General features: G+C 42.5%; 2 protein-coding genes across 2 annotated transcripts in view; both read left to right on the top strand.

Moving 5' to 3' along the window:
* Positions 1-2,556: 2,556 nt before the first annotated feature.
* On the top strand, positions 2,557-10,385 carry LOC118367587 (interleukin enhancer-binding factor 2 homolog). The gene is made up of 13 exons (XM_035751177.2): positions 2,557-2,709; positions 3,011-3,073; positions 3,228-3,270; positions 3,514-3,618; positions 6,895-6,972; positions 7,110-7,212; positions 7,333-7,398; positions 7,540-7,656; positions 7,903-7,981; positions 8,143-8,230; positions 8,681-8,857; positions 9,248-9,338; positions 9,439-10,385. Exons 1-13 carry the CDS (start codon positions 2,705-2,707, stop codon positions 9,600-9,602), a joined length of 1,179 nt encoding a protein of 392 aa, XP_035607070.1. The 5' UTR covers positions 2,557-2,704; the 3' UTR covers positions 9,603-10,385.
* A 5,022-nt stretch (positions 10,386-15,407) lies between these two features.
* LOC118367575 (atrial natriuretic peptide receptor 1-like) overlaps positions 15,408-23,740 on the top strand; it is an 81,598-nt gene continuing 73,265 nt past the window's right edge. Inside the window, exons 1-2 of the mRNA XM_052494429.1 lie at positions 15,408-16,337; positions 17,411-18,185. Of these exons, the coding sequence (XP_052350389.1) occupies positions 17,420-18,185 (766 nt within the window). The 5' untranslated portion in view covers positions 15,408-16,337; positions 17,411-17,419. The remainder of the gene's footprint in view (positions 16,338-17,410; positions 18,186-23,740) is intronic.

Below are 23,740 nucleotides of genomic sequence, written 5' to 3'. Positions count from 1 at the left end.
CGATACTACACTTTTTCTGAAAGATGCCAACCAAATTCCCATATGATACAATCCTTCTCCAAAGTGTCTGGTCTACATCTTAACATGAATAAATGTGAACTCATGGCTGTCGAAGATTGTGTGATACCTTCATATTATGGTATTCCAATGAAAGAAGAACTTACATATTTAGGCATAACCATTACTAAGGATCTTATCTTGAAAAGGAAGAATCCTAATAACCAAGGCAGAAGGTATCTCTAGACTAACATATGGCACTCTATCTTTATATCTTGATGGTAAAATAAGCAAGGGGATAGACCAGATGCTTTTCAACTTTCTCTGGAGAAACCGTACCCATTACATTAGGAAAACTGTTGTAATGAACACTTATGAGTATGGTGGGCTGAATTTTCTGGACGTTACTACCTTAAATAATACTTTCAGGATCAATTGGAGCCACTTCTATGTGGAATTGTATTCCTGTCTTCTTTACTTTTGGTGGCCTTAACTTCATGTTGGTTTGCAATTATAATATTGACAAAGTTCCAGTGAAACTCTGCTTTTCATCGGCATGTTTTCTTGCTATGGTCCTTAATTTATAAGCATATGTTTTCTCCACACATAAATTATATATGGAATAATCGGGATATATTGTATAAAAATACGTCTTTGTTTTTAGAATATTGGTTCCGAAATAATATCCTATTGGTGAGCCAACTTGTAAATGTTTTTTTACTTAGTTATAAGGAATTCTCATGACTTTACAAGGTCCCTGTAACACCCAAAGATGTTGCTGTTGTTTTAGATGCCATTCCCTCAGGTATTGCTTTATTATTCAGGAACGTGTCAAGACCTGACCCCCAGAACTACCTTCCATTAACCCTGTTGACTCATTAGTAAGAAAGATTTGTTTCTCCTTTGGTCCATTCAACAACATACCGATACGAACCTTGTTCCAGCAGGATGTTGTACCTTAAGTAATGCCTTATTGGAACGGTTTTATTGCTAATATCTGTTGGAAAAAAGTTTGGATGTTGCCACACACATATCTCTACTTGTTAACAAAATTAAGGAAGTTTCCTTTAAAATTATTCATAAATATTATCCTGCCAACCACTATATGATGAAGTTTAAGAAAAAGATCAACTCAAATTGTACCTTGTAATGACCACCCAGAAACGGTGTTGCATCTTCTTCATTGTATTCATGTAATGAAACTGTGGCAAGACATCAGTAGATTTATAACTGAACACATTTATGAAGATGTTACACTATTGTGGAGAGATGTACTGCTTGGATTCTTTACCTATGATAGAAATAACTAGAAAAATGTTATGTAATTGATTTCATTATTTTTGGCCAAATTTCATATTCACAAATTTCAAATTTACAAACAAAACACCACATTTTCTTACCCTACAAAAAGAAATTGAACTATATTTTAAGACAATTAAATATATGTGATATTGTACCCCCTAGCCCAATTATCCTTTCTATGTTATTTATATATATATTTATGTTTCCCCATGCTCTTAATGTATTGATTTGTTGAAAAAATAAGTGCTATCACTTGTGCTTTCATGACTTATCTGGAGCCCTATTGAGATGTACCTTTTGTAATGTAAATGTGACGTTATCGAGTGGAGATGAGAAGGATTGGAATCAGTGGTGAATATGAAAGGAAATAAGTGAAGTAAAGTGGTAGTTGAAGTTGGTAAATCCAAGCCTAGTTCTGATATTTTTTGGGGTGAGAGTGAGGGTTTTTGAATTGATGGAGTTACCTGGGGGAATCATTTTAAGTCTGAAAATAGTGGATGCGTTGGAGAAGGTGAGCGTAACAAGAAGTGGATCTCTTTTGGTTTTCTGTCTATCAACAGACAGAGCATACTCTGCGCTTCAATAAGATATTGGATTTTAGGTTGTGGATCTTTGGAGCGGGGTGCCTATCAAGGGGGGTGATATGTCTGGGGTGGTGCTAGAAGCAAAGGATATATGTGAATAATTGGATCAAGTGGTTGGTGCTCACCATCTGACCCACGTGGTTGATAGAGTGAGGAAGCCCACTCTATCCATTCTATTGTTTTTTGAAGAAGAGTTTCTCCCTTCTCATGTGTATTTGTGAGATACCCTGTAAATGCCCAAACCCATGCAGTGTGATAAATGCAAATTTATTTGGTCAAGTGTGTATAGATGAGAGAAGTATTGTATGCCAACAGAGCATATATGCTGCAATTATGGTGGTGAACATGGGCCTGAATTCCTGAAGTGCTCTTTTCGTGTGAAGGAGACAAGAGGTGGCAAGAATAAGGGCTGTCCAACATGACTCCTCTACGGAGGTGGTGAGAAGAGGGGAAGAAAGGAGTGACGTTGAAGAAATAATGGATTTTAGGCATTACTAGGAATCCTGTCGACCTCACATGCCCTTGTAGGGATGTTATTTGAACTGTGACTGAAGGACTGGGAATGTTTTTCATTTAGTTACTGTATTTTGTATGATGTCGCCCCCCCCAGCTTTCCCGCAATATGCATTTTTTGTTTCACTACCTCTAACAGTAGGTGGCGGCAATACACAGTAGGTTGTAGTCTGCCATTAAACCTCAAAAAAGAAGAAGAAGAATCCACACCCACTAACAAGCCAACGCAGCCGGTTCGAACACTCCTAGCAGCAGAAGTGCACATTTTCCATATCGATTTCAAGGAAGTTTCCACAACGTCTCACATAATGAGGTAAAGTACATATATTTACACGTATGTGATTTAGATGGCTTTCAATAATAAATTACCAAACGCATTTCACCACGCTTAAACACTAGTTAAAACTTCGCTCGAGGTGTTCTAGCTAGCTAACGTTAGCGTCGTAAGCGTAACGTTACCTCGTGTTGTATACAGAGTTCAGGGAACTCGCTAGCTAGCTATTGTGCTAGAGCACGCCCCTTACTTGTTTATTAATACATCACTTTGAACGTCGTTTATTGTTGCTTTGTGTTCAATACTTTGAATCAAGTTAATGAATGTGTTCATTTGCCAGAGGCGAGAGGGGTCGAGGCCGTGGTGGCCGTTTTGGGGTTCGGGGGGGAGGACCTGTGCCAGGGTAAGCACCTTCTGAGCACCACACTGAACATTGCAAAGTGTGCGCCCTTAGTAATGTTTGAGGTAAATTATATTTAAACTCAAACCAACTCAGGAAATGCATTGAAATTCAAATGCATTTATAAAATCTGTGAAATTGCCCTGTCCGTTTGTAGATTTCGCCCATTTGTCCCTCACATCCCCTTTGACCTCTACGTGGTGAGTATTCTTGTTCAGTTTCAAATAAATTACATGTTGATGTTTTGAACACAAGTTATGGTTAATATTTCCATCCTTGAGCTTCCACATTTCTTCTCAAGACCCTGCTTCACAGCACTCTTTTGATGCATAGTTTCCTTCTACTAGAGATGATTGATGGGAATATGTTGCTACTTACATAATACAACATGACTGAGATTATATTTGTACCATTGTGTTAATAAATATCAATTTCCCCATCAGTGTGAAATAGCCTTCCCTCGTCTGAAGCCTGCCCCCGATGAGACAGCCTTCAGTGAGGCCCTACTGAAGAGGAACCAGGACCTTGGCCCCACCTCAGTTGAACAGGTCGGTGACTAAACACACACGTGCACACATGACCATTAACTATTTTAAACATGTTCACATGCAGCAGACCTTACAACTGGAGTAATTCAAGTGAGGTGGTCTGATGAGACACTACAGCAGCAAGTGCCCTATTTAGTTCTGTGTCTGTAATATAAGCTGGGAATAATATCCATTTATGTTGTTAAGAAACAAATGGAACGAAATGGGGAGGTACCTACTTGAATTTGTCAAATAGAAACTTGTTTTCTGTTTTGGATTAAATGGTTTCTGTTGCTAAACATTTTGCAACAGAATTGTCGTAATGAATACACCCCTGCTGCTACAGAATAACACAGTAACCAGGTCTCCATCCAACCTTTTTATGCAAGTAAATTACATGAGGGATAAATGTCACGACATGTCTGATGGAAACAGCAAATTTGTTACCTTTCTAAATGTCGAAAAAACAAAATACGCTAGACATGGTGGGATCTTTTTGTGTCGATAGAATTAAGTGTGAGATGGTGGTGGAAATGCCTTTTATTCACAACTATTTATATAACCACCATCATATCAAAGTAAACTGGGAGTCACGAAATGATATTGTGTGGTCCTCTCACTACGCCTTGGGAAAACATGCTTTATTTAGCTACAGATGAAATATGTTATGAACTTTACAGGGTGGTTAAATCAAATCAAACTTCATTTGCCACATGCGCCGAATACAACAAATGTAGACTTGACTGTGAAATGCTTACTTACTAGCCCTTAATCAACAGTGCAGTTCAAGAAGAAGAAAATATTTACCAAGTAGACGAAAATAAAAAGTTATAATAAAAGTAACATAACAATAACTACGCTATATACAGGGTCAGTCAATGTGCAGGGGTACAGTCTAGATGAGGTAATCTGTAACTGGGGGCGAAGTGACTGCAGATATAACAAACAAACAAGGGGATTCTTATGAATTGTTCCGCAGTGTAATGGCTTGGGGTAGAAGCTGTTGAGGAGCCTTGACTAAGCGCTCCGGTACCGCTTGCAGTGCGGTAGCAGAGAGAACAGTCTATAACTTGGGTGACTGGAGTCTCTGACAATTTTATGGCCTTTCATCTGACAACGCCTATTATATAGGTCCTGGATGGCAGGAAGCTTGGCCCCAGTGATGTACTGGGCCGTTCGCACTACTCTCTGTAGCACCATACGGTCATATGCCGAGCAGTTGCCATACCAGGCGGTGATGCAACCGGTCAGGATGCTCTCTATGGTGCAGCTGTAGAACCTTTTGAGGATCTGAGGGCCCATGCCAAATCTTTTCAGTCTACCGAGGGGGGAGGTTTTGTCGTGCCTTCTTCACGACTGTCTTGGTATATTTGGACCATGATAGTTTGTTGGTGCTGTGGAAACCAATGAACTTAACTCTCGACACTCCACTACAACCCCATTGATGTTAATGGGGGCTTGTTCGGCCGCCTTTTCCTATAGTCCACGATCATCTCCTTTCTCTTGCTCACAATGAGGGAGAGGTTGTTGTTCTTGCACCACACTGCCAGTTCTCTGACCTCCCTATAGGCCGTCTCATCGTTGTCGATGATCAGGCCTACCACTTCTGTGTCGTCAGCCAACTTAATGTTGGTGTTGGAGTCATGTTTGACCACGCAGTCGTGGGTGAACAGGGAATACAGGAGGAGACTAAGTACACACTCCCGAGGGGCTCCAGTGTTAAGGACCAGCGTGGCAGATGTATTGTTGCCTACTCTTACCAACTGGGGGCGGCCCGTCAGGAAGTCCAGTGCATGGTGATGAGCTTGATGTTCCTTTCCAATACATTTTGAGGGTGTTATTCTGATGACATGGTGATCAATGTTTGACTGTCATTTTAACAAACTAAAATAATCTCTTTAATCATGTAGGTAGCCTACCTGCACTGTATCTGAGCTGTTGGCTAGAGTGCACTTGCCAAGACAAGAGATTTGCTGTATAACACAACATTTCTTACCAAACCAAAAGTCGAGTTGAGAACGTGATAGAAACCCATTTAACTTGTATTCTTGTGTTTAGTACATGGGAATTTAACCACTACAGTTATGTGCTCTACGTCATTGAGCACACTGTAATTTGATTGAAACACATCTCTGGTGAGAAAATGGATTTAGTTTTTATGCTGATTTTAGAACATTCACATGAAAATTTGTCACCAATTGGATGGAAGCCTAGCTACTGTCAGTAAACTAAATCCACAACATTCAACACTTGGCAGACATTCGATACAGATCAAAGGTAAGATCATCAGTACATAGTTACATCAGATAATGATAAACAGGCACCAAACTGCTTCATTAAATATGGTACTTAAACATTCATGGTTAATTCCTTTTTCCCTTCCCCAAGGGAGTGATTCTGGCTGGATCTCCCCACAGATACAATCATGTTACTATCTACTGCAGCCCTTCCCCTCCACACACAACACCCGTTCTGCCAGTCACATTCTGTTAAAGGTCCCCAAAGCACACACATCCCTGGATCGCTCATCTTTTCAGTTCGCTGCAGCGAGCAACTGGAACGAGCTGCAACAATCGATCAAACTGGACAGTTTTATCTCAATCTCTTCATTCAAATACTCAATCATGGACACTTACTGACAGTTGTGGCTGCTTTGCACTACTTTCTTGCCCTTTGTGCTGTTGTCTGTGCCAAATAATGTTTGGCATGTTGTGTTGCTGCCATGCTATGATGTCTTATGTCTCCCTTTATGTAGTGTTGTCTCTTAATATATGCCATTTAGCTTGTCGTGATGGGTTTTGTCTTATTTGTATTTAATTAATTTTTAATCCCATTCCCCGTCTCCGCAGGAGGCCTTTTGGTAGGCCGTCATTGTAAATAAGAATTTGTTCTTAACTGACTTGCCTAGTTGGGTAATAAACGTTTTTATTTATCAATCCATATCCACAGTAACTCAAATACAGGAAAATAGTTAGGATAATTTCCCATTACAAATACCTAATACGTTGTAAGATCTGGCATGTCTGCAATGTTCTCGGGCAAGAACTGTTGTGGCAGTAATGTGGATTTCAAGTGCTCAACAAGTTGTGTGTTTATGGCAGTTTGATTTCAGACACTTGGTGGCAGCCTACTCCATAGTTTAGTGGCGCCCAATGTGTTACTTCACTCCAGCTGTCTGCTTCATAGACCAGTGTTTCTTAAACCATTTTGAACCAGAGTCCAAGATGACTCCAGTTAGAACTAGCACGTTAGAACTGCCGTCAGACAGTAGTTTTACCTTTTCTCTCTTTCTTCTAGTCATCCATCTTGTCACTGGTCACCAAAATTACCAACGTCATTGACAACTTCATCGTTTCAGCTGGGGCTGATGAAGTGGTACGTACTACAGTGTCAGATTTCATCTCGCCAGAGAAATACAGTTTGGTGAATCTTCAAATGCAGGGATGAGGGTATTTCAAACCAGTTAGTTGAGTTGAATGTGACAAATTGTTTTCAAACTTTTCTAACTCTAGGAAATTGAGGAAATGAGACAGGTAGGCTCCTACAAGAAAGGCACTATGACAACAGGACACAATGTTGCAGACCTTGCTGTTATTCTGAAGATATTGCCTTCTGGTAAGTTTTTACCTAAATGCATTTCTAATGTCACTATTACGTGATGATCACTACTCAGAGGAAATGGGGGTAGTGGATGGAACATGGTCAACTGACCACTAATATGTCTGTTTCTCCCAGTGGAGACAGTGACCGCTCTGGGAACCAAGGTGGTGGAGACCCTACGCACACAGGACCCTTCGGAAGGTAATGCACATCACTTTTCTTTACGTTCTCATCGGTCTTAGAACCTAATCAAGTATCTGGTGTAATTATGCACGATTTTAGGTCTGGTTTTCTGAGATTACCAATATAATCTACAGTATGTGTTTGAATATGTTTCCCCAGTACTCTCCATGCTGCCCAACGAGACGGGCTTTGAGATCAGTTCGGCTGACGCCACTGTGAAGATCCTCATTGCCACCGTGCCCCACAACATGCGAAAGCTGGAGCCTGATGTGCACAGTACGTATAGCAAGGATTAACAGTCGCACTCTTACAATGGATGGGGGGGTTGAAGGGTGGATGGAGGCAACCAGAGATATGGAGATGGTTTCGCTGTTAAACTTTCACTTCTACTGTGTATCCGCTGATCGAAGAAGCCAGTCGTTGAAATATTGCTGTTATAGCTGACACGAGGGACTAAAACATCAATGTCATTAGGTTTAGCCAGACATATTGAGTGATTCTGTCTGTCTCCCTTCTCTACAGTCGATATGAAGCTCCTGCAGAACTCCCTGGCTGCTGTTCGCCACGCTCGCTGGTTTGAAGAAAATGCCTCCCACTCCACGTGAGCTGCCAATGCGAACTCCCACCCACCTATGGCTTCATCAGTGGTTTATTTTTTAACGGTCAATTTTGGATTGAATAGAGAATGGAAATGTTGTTGATGTTAAATATACCTATCCAAACATGTCAATTTGTGTGTGTGGTCTGGTTCTGCCCTATCAGGGTGAAGGTCCTGGTCCGTTTGCTGAAGGACCTGAGGATCCGCTTCCCAGGGTTTGAACCCCTTACCCCCTGGATGTTGGACTTACTGGTGAGCCCCATGCACAACTGTCTGCATACAACATAAATTGAGTGTATGTCTGTCCTGACCCTATTTAAGCAAACTAGTTGTTGTCGTTGGAAAGATTGTTTAACCTGAAGAGGTGTAATAAAGCACTCCCGTATGTTAATGTGCTCATTAGACTTCAGTCTTGGCCTAATTCTTATTTCCTAAACCTCATGTAGTGGGCATGCTCCTGACGAGCTTAATTTAGAGCAGAGGTTTTGGTCTGCTCAGCAGTTGGACACGTACTCAAGGGTCTCTAGGTGTCTTTTATTACCCACGCAAAATGCACTTTAATTTACGAGGCAGAAGAAATGGCCGGCCCTGCTATTTTAGCGTTGAAACGAAATCGTCAACATGTGTACTGGCACAAGACGCTGCCTGAATAGTCAGTTTTTCTGTAGTGAAGATTTTCAGTTTCTCTCGCTCTCTGTCCAGGGTCACTCTGCAGTCATGAACAACCCCAGCAGACAGCCGCTAGCCCTCAATGTGGCCTTCAGGCGAAGCTTGCAGATGCTGTCATCGGGGCTTTTCTTGCCTGGTTCAGCTGGAATTGCAGACCCCTGTGAGAATGGACACTACCGTGTATTCACTGTCATGAACCTGGAGCAACAGGTACTTGCCTGCTGGCCTCTCTCCATTACATTTTTGGTCATTTAGCAGATGTTCTTATCCAGAGTGACTTAACAGGAGCAATTCGGGTTAAGTGCCTTACTCAAGGGCACATTGACAGATTTTTCAGGTAGTCTGCTCAGGGATTCAAACCAGCAACCTTTCGGTTACTGGCTCAGCACTTAAGCGCTTATCTTGTAAGAGTGTAAACCTGAACTTTCTGAATGTAACCTTGAATTATTCTGTTTGAATTCCATTTTTTTTAGCTTGTCTAAACCGTAGTCCGCAAGACAGTAGTCGTGGCCTAATTTATAATACTAGTGTATCAAACAATACATTTTCAGTGTCTTCTTCACCATACCAAGATGATGACATAATATTTGCTCTGTCCAGGACATGGTGTGCCTCACTGCTCAGACCCTGGTGAGGTTGCTGTCTCATGGCGGCTACATGAAGATTCTGGGTCTGGATGGAGACGCTAGCCGTAAGTCAACTCACCTGAACTTGAGGCATTTACAGCACTTTTATTAGTGATTGAACTTTCTCCCCCACACGCGTTTACCTGTTCTGTCCTCTCTGGTCAGATCTAGTGGTGGAGACATCCACGTGGGATGGAGTGACAGTGAAGCCTTCTGAGAAGGCGTATGAGAAGATGCCGGAGGTGGAATTGGAGGTGGATGATGATGATGATGATGATGCAGAAATGGAGAGCATGGATGCTAAAGAGGTCATGGACACTAAAGAGTGATTGTGGTGACAGACTTTTTCAGTTTGTCATTCAACTGTTTTGAATGGTTCCATTCTGAGGGATGGGGATTTCTTTTTTCTTTTTGTACTGTCTCCTACACGCGCCTAGTTTAAGGGCTTGTTTTGTTTTCAGACAACCCTGATACTAGGGACACAAGGTGTGGCTTCTAATGTTTTTTATGTTTTGGTTTATATCGAGTCTAAACAGAAATTGAACTATTTTCTCTTGGCTTATTGTATGGCAAAGATTTTGATTAAAAAAAACTTTTATTGAAAATTCTGATTTCTATGGTCCACTCCCAATTGATGTCGCTCCAGTGTACAGTTTCTCACTGTCAGAAATGGATAGATCATGTCAGTTTGGTGTCTGAAGTTACTGAGCAGCCAGTGGAGACGTGTCTGTTTATAATGTAATCTGGACTATTACATAAAGCGGTGGTGTTGTCAGTAATAACTGGGCTTTAATCAATGAACCCAATTACGGAGTCTTTTGACGGCAGACCTGGAAACAGTCATAATCGTTAGAGGAGCTGTGAAGGGAGGGGGTAGGCTGCTAGCGCTCGGCAATTAAAACCCACGGCTGGCTTATTGAGGTTTTCTCTGGCTAGACGGAGCTCTTGATCGAGCCATGGCTGATAGAATATCATATATTTTGTTTGATATAAGTGCACAAAATACTATGCTATTGGCCCTTAAACTCAAGGATTTATTCTGCCCCGCACAGTGAACAGAGCTTTTTCAATGTGTTAACCTTTTCTTGAATAATAAAGCTGAATAAACATGCCGTAGTTATTGTTGATTCTCCAGCTGACTAACCACATCCCCCTTCAAATGGAATGTTGCAACTGTGGTATTGGAGTACTTGTCCTCAGATGGCAGAGGTTTAAACTTTTGCATCCTTCCGAGTGTTCCAACCATTCTGAGAAAAAAATGCTGTTGTGTCAATAACAAAAGTGCTTGCTATTGTTTTCAAAAGTTTTTTTTCTCGTCAGTGGTACAAATTGTTAATAATTGGCTCTTGGACCTTAACAATGGTTAGCTTTTCATTGGGTTGTTGATTTGCAGTATCTGTCTAGCTGTATACTGGTTGAAAATGGCAGATTTGGACAAGTATCTAAATTGGACCTCTGTACTGTAACATGCTATACATGAGATCAGAGCTCTGGCTCTGCGCTTCACAGCTCCGTATTGGTTTTGACACAGCTGTTCTGAACTTGCACCACGTAGGACAAGGTGCCCCATCCCTCCCCCTAATTGGGCATCTTTAAAATTATATATTTTTTTGCTGTAAATTAGGATTACCGGTACTCTGTATTTCAAAGATGAGACGATGAGGGTAATAAATACAACTTTGATGTAATACAAGCAAGCCAAACACCGGTGAGTACAAATGGGTACTTCACATTACCATATGAAACTTGTAATATAGTGTCAACGTTTATAATCACTGTTTGATGTACAGTTACTAGATGTTATGGTGTTATACTCAGGGTTGTACTGAACAGAATGAGACTATGTTTGTTGTATTGTGAAGATTTACAGTCTACCACACATCTGAATGCACTCATGACTCCATTCTATGCTCACCAATTATGACCTGCTTTGAATTGTTTTGAGAAAGCCTAGCACTGTAAGATCATATTTTATCTTTTTGCTAGTCATGTTGGCAATGGAACAAGCTTTCAAATTATACCCACCTGACCCAGATTGTGATTTATAATGGGCTGTTTTTTGATTGTGTAAAGGCAGGGATGCAGGGCTGTGTTCCAAACAAGTGTTCTTGCTCTAGTTCCTCAATGGCAGAGCGAGGAGACTCAAATCACCTTATAGTTGAAGACTCGTCTTTTAGTCATAAGTGCATTGAAATTACTTAGGAACTGTGCACACTTTGTAGAGGTGTGGCCAGTTGGAGACACCAGTTAGTCCTCTCACTCAAACCCATATTAGTCTTATGTTGCACCTACCCCAAATTTTCCAAGAATGTTCTTATGTTACTGAATGTATCCAGTGTATTTTTAGATTTCCTTACCAACAAAAGTGGCAAAGTACAGTAAATGTAAAATGCACATAAAATCAACTAATGTTTGGATTGTCTTGTCAGGTGAACTGTTGTCCTTTTAGTCAATTAATGTCCACATAATCTCAACTGTTCCCTTTTAATAGCTACCATGGGTATGCATATGATTTCCATATTTCTGTAAGAAACGTTTCAATTTATCCCTGTCCATATAAGCCAATTTCCACACATGTAATTAAGCAATTTATGTCTTTGGAATTCAGTGACTGAGGACAATGTAATTAAATCTGCATGAGAGAATTTGTCCTTCAGCAGAGGCTATCCCGTTGCTATGCTGTAGCAGAGCCATTCTGATAATAGAAAAAAGTAAAATGACTGGAGGCAAAACAATTATAATTCACAGCCTCTAAACCCATTTTACATTTTGGAGCTGGTATTTGACGAGAGGTGTGTGTAGGCCTGTGACTGTCATGGATTTTGGATGACGGTAGTTGGTCAGCCAAATGATAATTGTGAATAGCAAAAAATATACAGTTGAAGTTAACATACACATAGGCTGAAGCTCATTTTTCAAACACTCAAACTATAGTTTTGGCGTGTCGGTTAGGACATCTACTTTGTGCCATGACACAAGTAATTTTCCCAGCAATTATTTACAGATTATTTCACTTATAATTCACTTTATCACTATTCCAGTGGGTCAGAAGTTTACAAACACTAACATGACTGTGCCTTTAAACAGCTTGGAAAATTCCAGAAAATTATGTCATGGCTTTAGAAGCTTCCGATAGGCTAATTGACATCCTTTGAGTCAATCGGAGGTGTACCTGTGGATGTATTTCAAGGCCTACCTTCAAACTCAGTGCCTCTTTGCTTGACATCATGGGAAAATCAAAAGAAATCAGACAAGACCTCAGAAAATAAATTGACCTCCCACAAGTCTGGTTCATCCTTGGTAGCAATTTCCAAATGCCTGAATGTACCACGTTCATCTGTACACACAATAGTACGTAAGTATGCTGACTCAGATTAAGTAAACTGAGTTGTTCTTTCACTCAGGAACTTTCTTCTTCCCTCCCAGTCAGCATCTCATGGGAACAACAGTGAGACATAACAGAAACCTAATTTGCAGCAGGGTATACTGCTGTCCCAATGCCATGTTCATTTTGCCAACCAAGTGATCTGTTCATGCTGCACAAAATTCACTTTATATGAGGTTCTTATGTGGTGATATTCTGGAAAACAGCCACCCATAACTATTGTAACATGACATCTTTACTGATATGGTAATTTATATACATCTAATTAATGACATATATCCTATATATATCTTGGCTGTACTGGGGGGTACTCATATTTATCCTAAAATAGCCCAATACTGGAAACAACAGTACATTAATAACTGCCAAAGCCACACTTAGTTTTGCTTAGCATGGAGCCCTGAGGAGTGGTGCAGTAATCTGTACTTGAGAGGGGTGCAGGGCTAGAGGTCACCAGAGAGGAAGCTGACATGACAGACTCTCACACTTTGTTAACCCACTAATGGATGGACCTCCCTCCCCACTACTTACCCCTCCCTTTCATGGACTGTTTTAGCAAAACTGAGGAAGGAAATATAATACAGGTTGATAAAAATTGTGATGAAAATCAACAGTATTAACCATAGATGAAAATGAAATAGTGTGTATACATAGCTAGGTTTCCATCCAATTGGTGACAGATTTTCATGCAAATATTCCAAAATCTGCATAAAGAAAATATGCACATTTTCCCACCAATGGTGTTTCCAACAAACTGAATTGTTGCGGATAAAAATTGAGATTCTACAGCTCTTCAGGGAACAGAGGAAGGATTAAGGGGGCCACAATGTTCATGGCATTCACATGGAAATGTACAGAATGCATTTTTCACTCAAGCATTTTGCTTCACCTACACAGCTTGCTTATAATGTATGGTGCCCTAGCTTTATTTTAAATATAATATCGGAAGGCAATGACTATTAAAATCTTCCCACACCAAGTCTCAAGAAATGTCTCTCTGCTATTACATATGCCTGATGATGAAGAAATGGCAGTAGGTTGTCAGACAGTCACAAAGCAACGATTCTTGACATAATGAAGATGGGTGGAAAGCATTTTTGAAAAGATATGACAATCATACATTTTACACGAGTGAGAGTTATGACTTGACATGCACAAAATAGGGAAAGGGGGATAGGTAGTTAGTTGCACAAGTGAATGCATTTAACCGAAATGTGTCTTCTGCATTTAACCCAACCCATCTGAATCAGAGAGGTGCGAGGGGCGTTCTTAATCGACATCCACTTCATCGGCACCCATGGAGCAGTTAACTGCCTTGCTCAAGGGCAGAACAGCACCACTTTACTGGCTCAGGGATTGGAACCAGCGACTGGCCCAATGTCTTAACCTGCTAGGCTGAGAGAACATGTTTCAGTTTTAAAGCTAATAGCCGTAATGATCCCAAAGTAAGGGATTCAGCTCAGTGGCAGTTTGACCACAAATAGATCATGCCTCCAAAGATCAGGGCCGGATTACTGAACGGGTGTGCAGAGCACGTACCCCGGGGGGCCCAGCCTCCAGTGTCAGTGGCCCCCAGATAGCATATGATTGAAAAATGTGTAGCATTGCAGGAAATTAGCTTTAAAATTGCAACATTTTGCCTCAGCCTAAAGGCAAAATGTAAACAAAAGCATAAGATGAGCTGTAAAACAGCTAATTTCCCCCCTGCCTCATGGCAACGGGGTAGAATTACAGAAAAAGTGCTTTAAAACAGAAAAGTTATCTGATTTCCTGACCCTCTCTGTGGGCCCCTGGAGGTCGTTGCCCGTGGCCCCAAATGCAGTAGTTGGCGGCCCTGACCATTGCCTTCACATGTCACAAACAATTGAATCAGAAAAAAATATTCGCTCACTATATGAGTATGGTTACCTGCACACAATAATGACATTATTGTGGATTGTCCGATTAATATAACAGTTCGATTAAAACGTTAGGTTAATTAACCTATATGCTTTGCAAGAAGAACGATTCCTATTTACATGGGCACATCTGAAACCAGGCTACCTGATGACACTGATAAATGCAGAAGATCGGCAATCAAAATAAATGTTCTACCATTGTGACTGCTATTTTTGGAAAGCATTTTTTATTCTTAGTTCGGGCATATAACGTTTGTTTGTGAAAACTACTAAACGCATACATTCAGTTGTTTCGAACTCATTTCAAAGAGAGAGGCTCTCTCGGTTGGTGCTAGCACATCCGCAGATCAAATACACATCTGGAACGTCGGTGTTTAGGCCTACATAATTCGAAAGATTGCTGGTGTTTTTATTGGTATATGCTTAGGTTTTGACTTTACGCCGATTAAGATAAACAGAGTAATGTGTTTAAATTACTATTGCATAATCTGCCTACTGCCATAATCAGTTCAATATAGTATTATTACTGTCCATGTAAACCTACTGTGTGTGTGTAACCTGATATACATGTTCAAACCCCGATATTTTATGAGAAAAATGCATGCACTCAACAACTGGTAACATTTCCCTCAACATAGACTGTTGGACATGCTTTTAAATACAGCTCATCTGTGGTAGAATTATTTACCATTGTGCTAATTGCTTGAGAATAAATATTTGTATAGATCCACTCCTCATTTCTCGCATTCTCTCTCCTTCCCTCCCACTCCAGTGGAAACGAAAGCCTACCCCTGTGCATGAATGAGTAAGACGCCGCCACGAGGTGAACACAAACACTTTCATACAAGCACATACACACTGTTCCAGCGCCAGGCAGTCAGTCTCTACTCCGACTGGCCAAGGCTGCCTCATATGGATAGCCTCAAGCTATCCAGCGTAACACTGAAATATACAGAGTACAGGGGATACTGGCATGAAACCAAACGTACACACACAGACACATGGATATACAGCTGCGTGAGGATCCGGACACACCCTCAGACCAGACGAAAGGAGGCAGAGTGTGTGTGTGCGTGTTTCTTTGACCTGTGGCTGTAGAGGATTTTCTTGGTGTGTGACGGCAGTTGTCATCTCGTGTTCTTTACCTGATGCCGTGTGATTTCCTGACCCTGGAGTTCAACAGCTGACCCATGCAGGCATAGAATCAGCTTCCCTGAGTTGTGGACCTGGAACACAGCTAAAGGTGCTGAGCAGTGCTGGTACTTTGCTAGACTTTCCCTGGAATATTTTCTAATTGAGGCAAAATGTTCTCATTCTACAACTATGAAACAACAGGCACATTTTCTGCAGAGATATGCTACTTTGTCTGACACAGCAAACAGCAAATAATCAAGGACTGTCTTTGCTTAGCCTAAAATAATTGAATCAGGAAAGCCAACGCCAACTTTGTCCAGTCTGTTTTCTTTGGTAATAAGAGGTGGGAGCTAGTACCTCTCAAATTACTGACTGTGGCTGTGCATTCATTCGGTTGATTCTCCTATTTATTTTATTCTGGTTTCTTTGTGCGCACTAAAAGGAAAAACTTCATTGACGTTTTTTTGGGCCGATATCCCCCGCTTTTGTGAACCACGCGTTGCCTTTTCGCGGGTTTCGCTTACCCATCAGCTCCTCTGCCCACACACAGCTCGAGCTGGTATTTCACCTCAGTCACTGACAGTCACAGATGCCAAGACGTCGGCATAAACCGGAGCTTGACATGGAGGGAGTAAACTCAATTTCAGGTAATTGTATTGTATTTAGGAAAATGTCAAATATGTTTTTGCAGCTGCAACACATTTTAATCCATGTTAAATTATATCGCCAACAGCCAGACAGTGCACCACATGTACTCCAAAATGACTTTTGAGTGTAACGTTAAGCTATGATGTGAGAACAAATCTTTAGGCCTAATATAAGGCTAATAACGTTAGCTGGAAAACAAACAAACAGGTATACCCTCCTTATAACGTTTTAAGGTTTTGTTATGTATACATTTAGAAGTTCTAAATGTTTGTTATCTATTAGAAAAATCCTTTATCTGATTTCAGACATGAGTTTATCATAACCCTAAGCGCCCTATGACTCAATTGTTTTTGTTTTTAATAAAATACTTTATAAACAAGATGTAACGTTAGCCTATAGCTTCAAATGAATAAAAGTAATTGCCCTCAGACTGAACACCGCTCTATCTTGCATACATGCATTTGAAAATGCCATGCAAAGCACTTTCGATTATTGCTCCATTGTTTAGGTATTTGTTGGTGTACCGGGCTTTGATGCCAAACAAATCTCAACGAGTGCAGTTAAACAATTAAATCACTGCATATCCTGTCAGGTGCAAGCTTAATGGTCTACCAGTTTGATAGAGGCAATTAACAACCATGTAGTTGTCTAGGAAAGTTCACCTCCACCATAACTTACTAAAGGGAGCTGTGACAAGTATTTTGTCACACACGTTGACATTCTTTGATGCATGGTTAATTATTCCGTTTATATTCTAAACTCCTGAGTATAAATCTGATTTGAGGGGACAGAACTGCCCAGTAACTCAGTAACTCCAGTCTTGTATAAGGGAGTCACCCTCTCATATATGTTCTATAACATGGTAGTGCAAAGGCCAATCAAACGTGACATGAAGAAAAATAGTTTGAGGGAATTCAGCTGCAACGAAGAAAAACAGCTCTTTGAACAGAGTTGAACAGACATGAAGAGACTCCAAACTGAGCCTTTTGTGTGTGTGTGTGTACAATAGTCTCCCTATGTCTCCCTCTTAAGCTCAACAGGATAAATAATTCACAAGGACATTATTCAACAGCCTAACAGGATGAGGATGCAGGGAGAGAAACTGTTGCTGGTTTTTCTTCTGCTGCTGGGTGCCTGTCTCCAGTGGGTCCAGTCTGGCAGGTCCTCCCGGCACCATGATTCACACCGACGCCCCAGAGAGCACCGGGACCATCGGCAGCACCGGAACATCACGCTGGCCATCATCCTACCACAGAGAAACACTGCCTACCCCTGGGCCTGGCCCCGTGTGGGTCCGGCTCTGGAACGAGCCATTGACAACATCAACACTGACCCAGCGCTCCTCCCTGGCCACCACCTGGGTTACGTGTTTGAAAACAGCGAGAACGAGGAGGGCATCTGCTCTGAGTCCATCGCCCCACTCATGGCTGTTGACCTCAAGTTCGCCCACGACCCCTGGGCTTTCATTGGGCCGGGCTGTGACTACACCTCCTCCCCAGTGGGCCTCTTCACCACCCACTGGGACATCCCCATGGTAACGGCGGGCGCCCCAGCCGTGGGCTTCAACGGAATCAACATGTACCCGTCCATCACCAACACGGGCCCCACGCACAAGAAGCTGGGCAAGTTCGGCCTCCATATCTGCAAGCACTTTGAGTGGAAGGAGCAGGTGCTGCTCATGTTCAGTGACAACAAGAAGGACGACCGACCGTGCTACTTCGCTGTGGAGGGCCTCTACACAGAGCTGCACTTGAACAACATCACCTCGGTGGACCTGGTGTTTGAGGAGAACACTGGACCAGTCAACTACTCTGATCTGCTCCACAACATCAAGCAAGATGGCCGAGGTGGGTCCCCTATATTCACTACACTTTATTCACAGCTTTGTATACTACATATTGTGAGAGCAAATCTGTTAATGTTCAGTGGGTTGGCACGGTGTCTTTTCGGTTTAATTTCTGTCTGGAACTTGTTTAATTATGGTTAGGCTTGTCAGCCTAAGAACAGCCTGAAAAGAACCTTCTTGGAGCATGTTATTTATTCAGCCTAAGCCCTCATGACATAGATTTCTTTGCTGACACAGCTGTACAAAAATAGCTCAACTGTATGTGCTTGTTTTTATATTTAAGATTGTGTGTGTGTATGTGTTTCACTTATTACCTATGATATTTGATGGCTCCTGCCCTCTGAATGATTCTTAGCAGCAGGGCTTGTTAAGCGTGGATATTAGCTTTTGATCCTTGTTGCAGGGCATGGATGCCCTGGCAGCCTGAGCAAGAATTATGAGCTCAATCGATGCTGTGCAGATCAGACAACTCACTGCTGCAAATGGCCTGTCCTCAGGACAGACAGAGATAATAAGATCGGCGTCATTAGATGATACAGCAGTTTTATGAAACCCCTCAAATTGTTTTCACTGTATTTTGGTTCAGTTTACCCTTCTGCTGCCTTTGAGGAAATGGACACAGTGAGTACTGTACAAAGCAAATATAATCCATTGCTACTCCAATCTATCACTTTCTTTGCAAAGTCAAGTGAGTCAACAAATAGATAGATAAGCCTCTCGATTGGTTCTCTATGAGCTTCCCTCTCCCGTTCCCACGCGGGTATAAAAACATCTCCAGAGAAGACATATATTAACAGAGGTCTGCGACATTATAAGGGAGCTGCAGTCAACATATCAGATCTGTAGGTATTTCCTGCTAAACAGACTCTGTCATTGGGCTAATACCCTGGCCCTTTGCTTTTTGTTGGTCTGCAGTTCATCATATCTAACCAGAGGTGAGCAAATTATGGACTTAGTCAAATTAGGGATTTGTTCAAACAAAACAGAGGTAATCCATGTCCTGGAACAAGTACTAAATATGAGTATTTCTGTTCAACCAGAAAGCATGTTTACCATGTTTCTTTTTGTTTTCACACTGTGAACTTCGTTGTTTTGGTTACATGGATCCAAATGTGTACTTTATGGAGCGCCAGAAGACTGTTGTCTTTGGCTTATTCCAAATTCACAGGCATCATGGTGTGATTGATTATGGCTTTTAGTTAAGGTTTTTTAACTGAGATCTGGTAGAATGGCCACACTAAGCCATGCATTTTGATGGAGTGCAGTTGACCTGTGTGCGCAGAACTTATGAGTTGTTTTATGTATTTAGGTTAAAGGGGCAATCTGCAGTTGCTACATCCATGTTTGGAATTATAAATTAATTATATGTACCCATTGATTCTTGAAGAATATAACTTATAAATGCCTCATGAGCTTAGTCCAACTGCCATACCCCATCAGAACCCAAAATACAAGCTTGTTTAACTCCAGTGTTTGTAAACAAAGTAAATATAAACTATATAGCTGCAAAACATGGTTATATCTATTATTTTAATATCATGGATGGTCAGTCCTGGCATCCATAGCTCTGTCTATGAATTTGAGAGTGGTTACATTTCTCCAGGCCCATCCCTCAGATTTGTACAGAAACAGAGATTACTTTATTTTTTAAACATTTACATTACATTTAAGTCATTTAGCAGACGCTCTTATCCAGAGCGACTTACAAATTGGTGCATTCACCTTATGACATCCAGTGGAACAGCCACTTTACAATAGTGCATCTAAATCTTTTAAGGGGGGGGGGGGTGAGAAGGATTACTTTATCCTATCCTAGGTATTCCTTAAAGAGCTGGGGTTTCAGGTGTCTCCGGAAGGTGGTGATTGACTCCGCTGTCCTGGCGTCGTGAGGGAGTGTGTTCCACCATTGGGGAGCCAGAGCAGCGAACAGTTTTGACTGGGCTGAGCGGGAACTGTACTTCCTCAGTGGTAGGGAGGCGAGCAGGCCAGAGGTGGATGAACGCAGTGCCCTTGTTTGGGTGTAGGGCCTGATCAGAGCCTGGAGGTACTGAGGTGCCGTTCCCCTCACAGCTCCGTAGGCAAGCACCATGGTCTTGTAGCGGATGCGAGCTTCAACTGGAAGCCAGTGGAGAGAGCGGAGGAGCGGGGTGACGTGAGAGAACTTGGGAAGGTTGAACACCAGACGGGCTGCGGCGTTCTGGATGAGTTGTAGGGGTTTAATGGCACAGGCAGGGAGCCCAGCCAACAGCGAGTTGCAGTAATCCAGACGGGGAGATGACAAGTGCCTGGATTAGGACCTGCGCCCGCTTCCTGTGTGAGGCAGGGTCGTACTCTGCGGATGTTGTAGAGCATGAACCTACAGGAACGGGCCACCGCCTTGATGTTAGTTGAGAACGACAGGGTGTTGTCCAGGATCACGCCAAGGTTCTTAGCGCTCTGGGAGGAGGACACAATGGAGTTGTCAACCGTGATGGCGAGATCATGGAACGGGCAGTCCTTCCCCGGGAGGAAGAGCAGCTCCGTCTTGCCGAGGTTCAGCTTGAGGTGGTGATCCGTCATCCACACTGATATGTCTGCCAGACATGCAGAGATGCGATTCGCCACCTGGTCATCAGAAGGGGAAAGGAGAAGATGAATTGTGTGTCGTCTGCATAGCAATGATAGGAGAGACCATGTGAGGTTATGACAGAGCCAAGTGACTTGGTGTATAGCGAGAATAGGAGAGGGCCTAGAACAGAGCCCTGGGGACACCAGTGGTGAGAGCGCGTGGTGAGGAGACAGATTCTCGCCACGCCACCTGGTAGGAGCGACCTGTCAGGTAGGACGCAATCAAGCGTGGGCCGCCCGGAGATGCCCAACTCGGAGAGGGTGGAGAGGAGGATCTGATGGTTCACAGTATCGAAGGCAGCCGATAGGTCTAGAAGGATGAGAGCAGAGGAGAGAGTTAGCTTTAGCAGTGCGGAGCGCCTCCGTGATACAGAGAAGAGCAGTCTCAGTTGAATGACTAGTCTTGAAACCTGACTGATTTGGATCAAGAAGGTCATTCTGAGAGATAGCGGGAGAGCTGGCCAAGGACGGCACGTTCAAGAGTTTTGGAGAGAAAAGAAAGAAGGGATACTGGTCTGTAGTTGTTGACATCGGAGGGATCGAGTGTAGGTTTTTTCAGAAGGGTGCAACTCTCGCTCTCTTGAAGACGGAAGGGACGTAGCCAGCGGTCAGGGATGAGTTGATGAGCGAGGTGAGGTAAGGGAGAAGGTCTCCGGAAATGGTCTGGAGAAGAGAGGAGGGGATAGGGTCGAGCGGGCAGGTTGTTGGGCGGCCGGCCGTCACAAGACGCAAGATTTCATCTGGAGAGAGAGGGGAGAAAGAGGTCAGAGCACAGGGTAGGGCAGTGTGAGCAGAACCAGCGGTGTCGTTTGACTTAGCAAACGAGGATCGGATGTCGTCAACGTTCTTTTCAAAATGGTTGACGAAGTCATCTGCAGAGAGGGAGGAGGGGGGGGAGGGGGAGGAGGATTCAGGAGGGAGGAGAAGGTGGCAAAGAGCTTCCTAGGGTTAGAGGCAGATGCTTGGAATTTAGAGTGGTAGAAAGTGGCTTTAGCAGCAGAGACAGAGGAGGAAAATGTAGAGAGGAGGGAGCGAAAGGATGCCAGGTCCGCAGGGAGGCGAGTTTTCCTCCATTTCCGCTCGGCTGCCCGGAGCCCTGTTCTGTGAGCTCGCAATGAGTCGTCGAGCCACGGAGAGGGAGGGGAGGACCGAGCCGGCCTGGAAGATAGGGGACATAGAGAGTCAAAGGATGCAGAAAGGGAGGAGAGGAGGGTTGAGGAGGCAGAATCAGGAGATAGGTTGGAGAAGGTTTGAGCAGAGGGAAGAGATGATAGGATGGAAGAGGAGAGAGTAGCGGGGGAGAGAGAGCGAAGGTTGGGACGGCGCGATACCATCCGAGTAGGGGCAGTGTGTTATGATGGACTGCCTTTTCTCTTTGCTTATTTGATCAGTTCTTGCCATAATATTGACTTGGTATTTTACAATATAGGGCTATCTTCTGTGTGCCATCCCTACCTTGTCACAAGACAACTAATTGGGGTCAAACACATTAAGAAAGAAAGAAATTCCACAAATGAACTTTTAACAAGGCACACCTGTTCATTGAAATGCATTCCAGGTGACTACCGCATGAAGCTGGTTGAGAGAATGCAAAGAGTGTGCAAAGCTGTCATCAAGGCAAAGGATTGCTACTTTCAAGAATCTCAAATATATTTAGATTTGTTTAACACTTTTTTTGGTTAACACATGATTCCATATGTGTTATTTCATAGTTCCGATGTCTTCACCACCACTCTACAATGTAGAAAATAGTAAAAACAAAGAAAAATCCTGGAATGAGTAGGTGTGTCCAAACTTTTGACTGGTACTGTATGCGTTTTGAATAACGAGACTCTTAAGCACATTGACAATGAGAACTCACTTTAAACTACTGATTCCCATTTTAAAGTGTCTATTTAGCATTAACAGTCGGGAAATGTTTAACCCAAAAACCTTCGTAGACATATGTTTTTTATTGCTCATACACCTGCCTGGGAAAAAGCCATCGTAGGGGATGCAATGTTTAATTAGATTGGGACCGGTGTAAAATATAAATAATAATTTGTTAAAAAGGCTGTTTCCTGAATATAACCTCTGCCATGGCCCAGTTAGGAATCAAAATAAACTAAACTCCCATTTATTTATCAGCAAATCTCCAATGCTTGAAACAGCCATTTGTACAACTCAATTTAAAAGAATATCCATGGACGATTTATAGTGGAAATATGACTTAAGAAAAGTAGCAAGTGGAACATTTGGGTTAGCCTACACAGTATATGAGAGTACAAAAATACTTCCTGATTATGTTCCTGATTGTAACTCTATTCTGTCAGAGCACACAATCAGCAGTTGATTTACATGTTGTTGTGGTGGTTGTCAGTTTGTTTCAGAACAGAAGATGGTTTGAGGATTAGACAGACCTGCTTTATATTCAGATTTGATGCATTGCTCTTCTCAGCTCAGAGACAAGTAATACTGCAACAACACCAACACCGATCTCACGCTATGGTTGGAGAGAGTGAGGGTCAGGAGTGCTCAATGTGCAACAAAAAAAAAATGTGTGTGTGGTGCGAAAATATATTTTAACAGCCTCCCCAGCCCACCGTAACGCATAGACACACATCTGTCACACTCACCAGCAGTGCTGTGACCTTTTCCTCAGCACTCATCAAGAGAGAGGAAGCCTTTCACAATATGTTCCCCCACCTCACCACCCCCTGCCGCCATCGGTAGGGAGCAATAAATAAATACGCACACCATTATGATGAGGAAATGACACCAGAGACGGTTTGCGTGCTGCAGGGACCTCAGTCTGTTGTTTGGGTGCATTCATTGTCTCAACAACTGTTGCTTCACCCAATTGCCCCTTTTACTGAAAAAGAACATGGCTTGTATTGTTTTGGACTGGTTTCATTATTGCTTCAGGGGCCTTAACAATAATCCAGGAGAACAGACTGAAAGTGTGGTCTC

Source organism: Oncorhynchus keta, chromosome 34 (assembly GCF_023373465.1).
Source record: "Oncorhynchus keta strain PuntledgeMale-10-30-2019 chromosome 34, Oket_V2, whole genome shotgun sequence".
Classification (NCBI taxonomy): domain Eukaryota; kingdom Metazoa; phylum Chordata; class Actinopteri; order Salmoniformes; family Salmonidae; genus Oncorhynchus; species Oncorhynchus keta.
The sequence above is the reverse complement of the archived record's forward strand: the minus strand, read 5'-3'. Positions and strand labels throughout refer to the sequence as shown.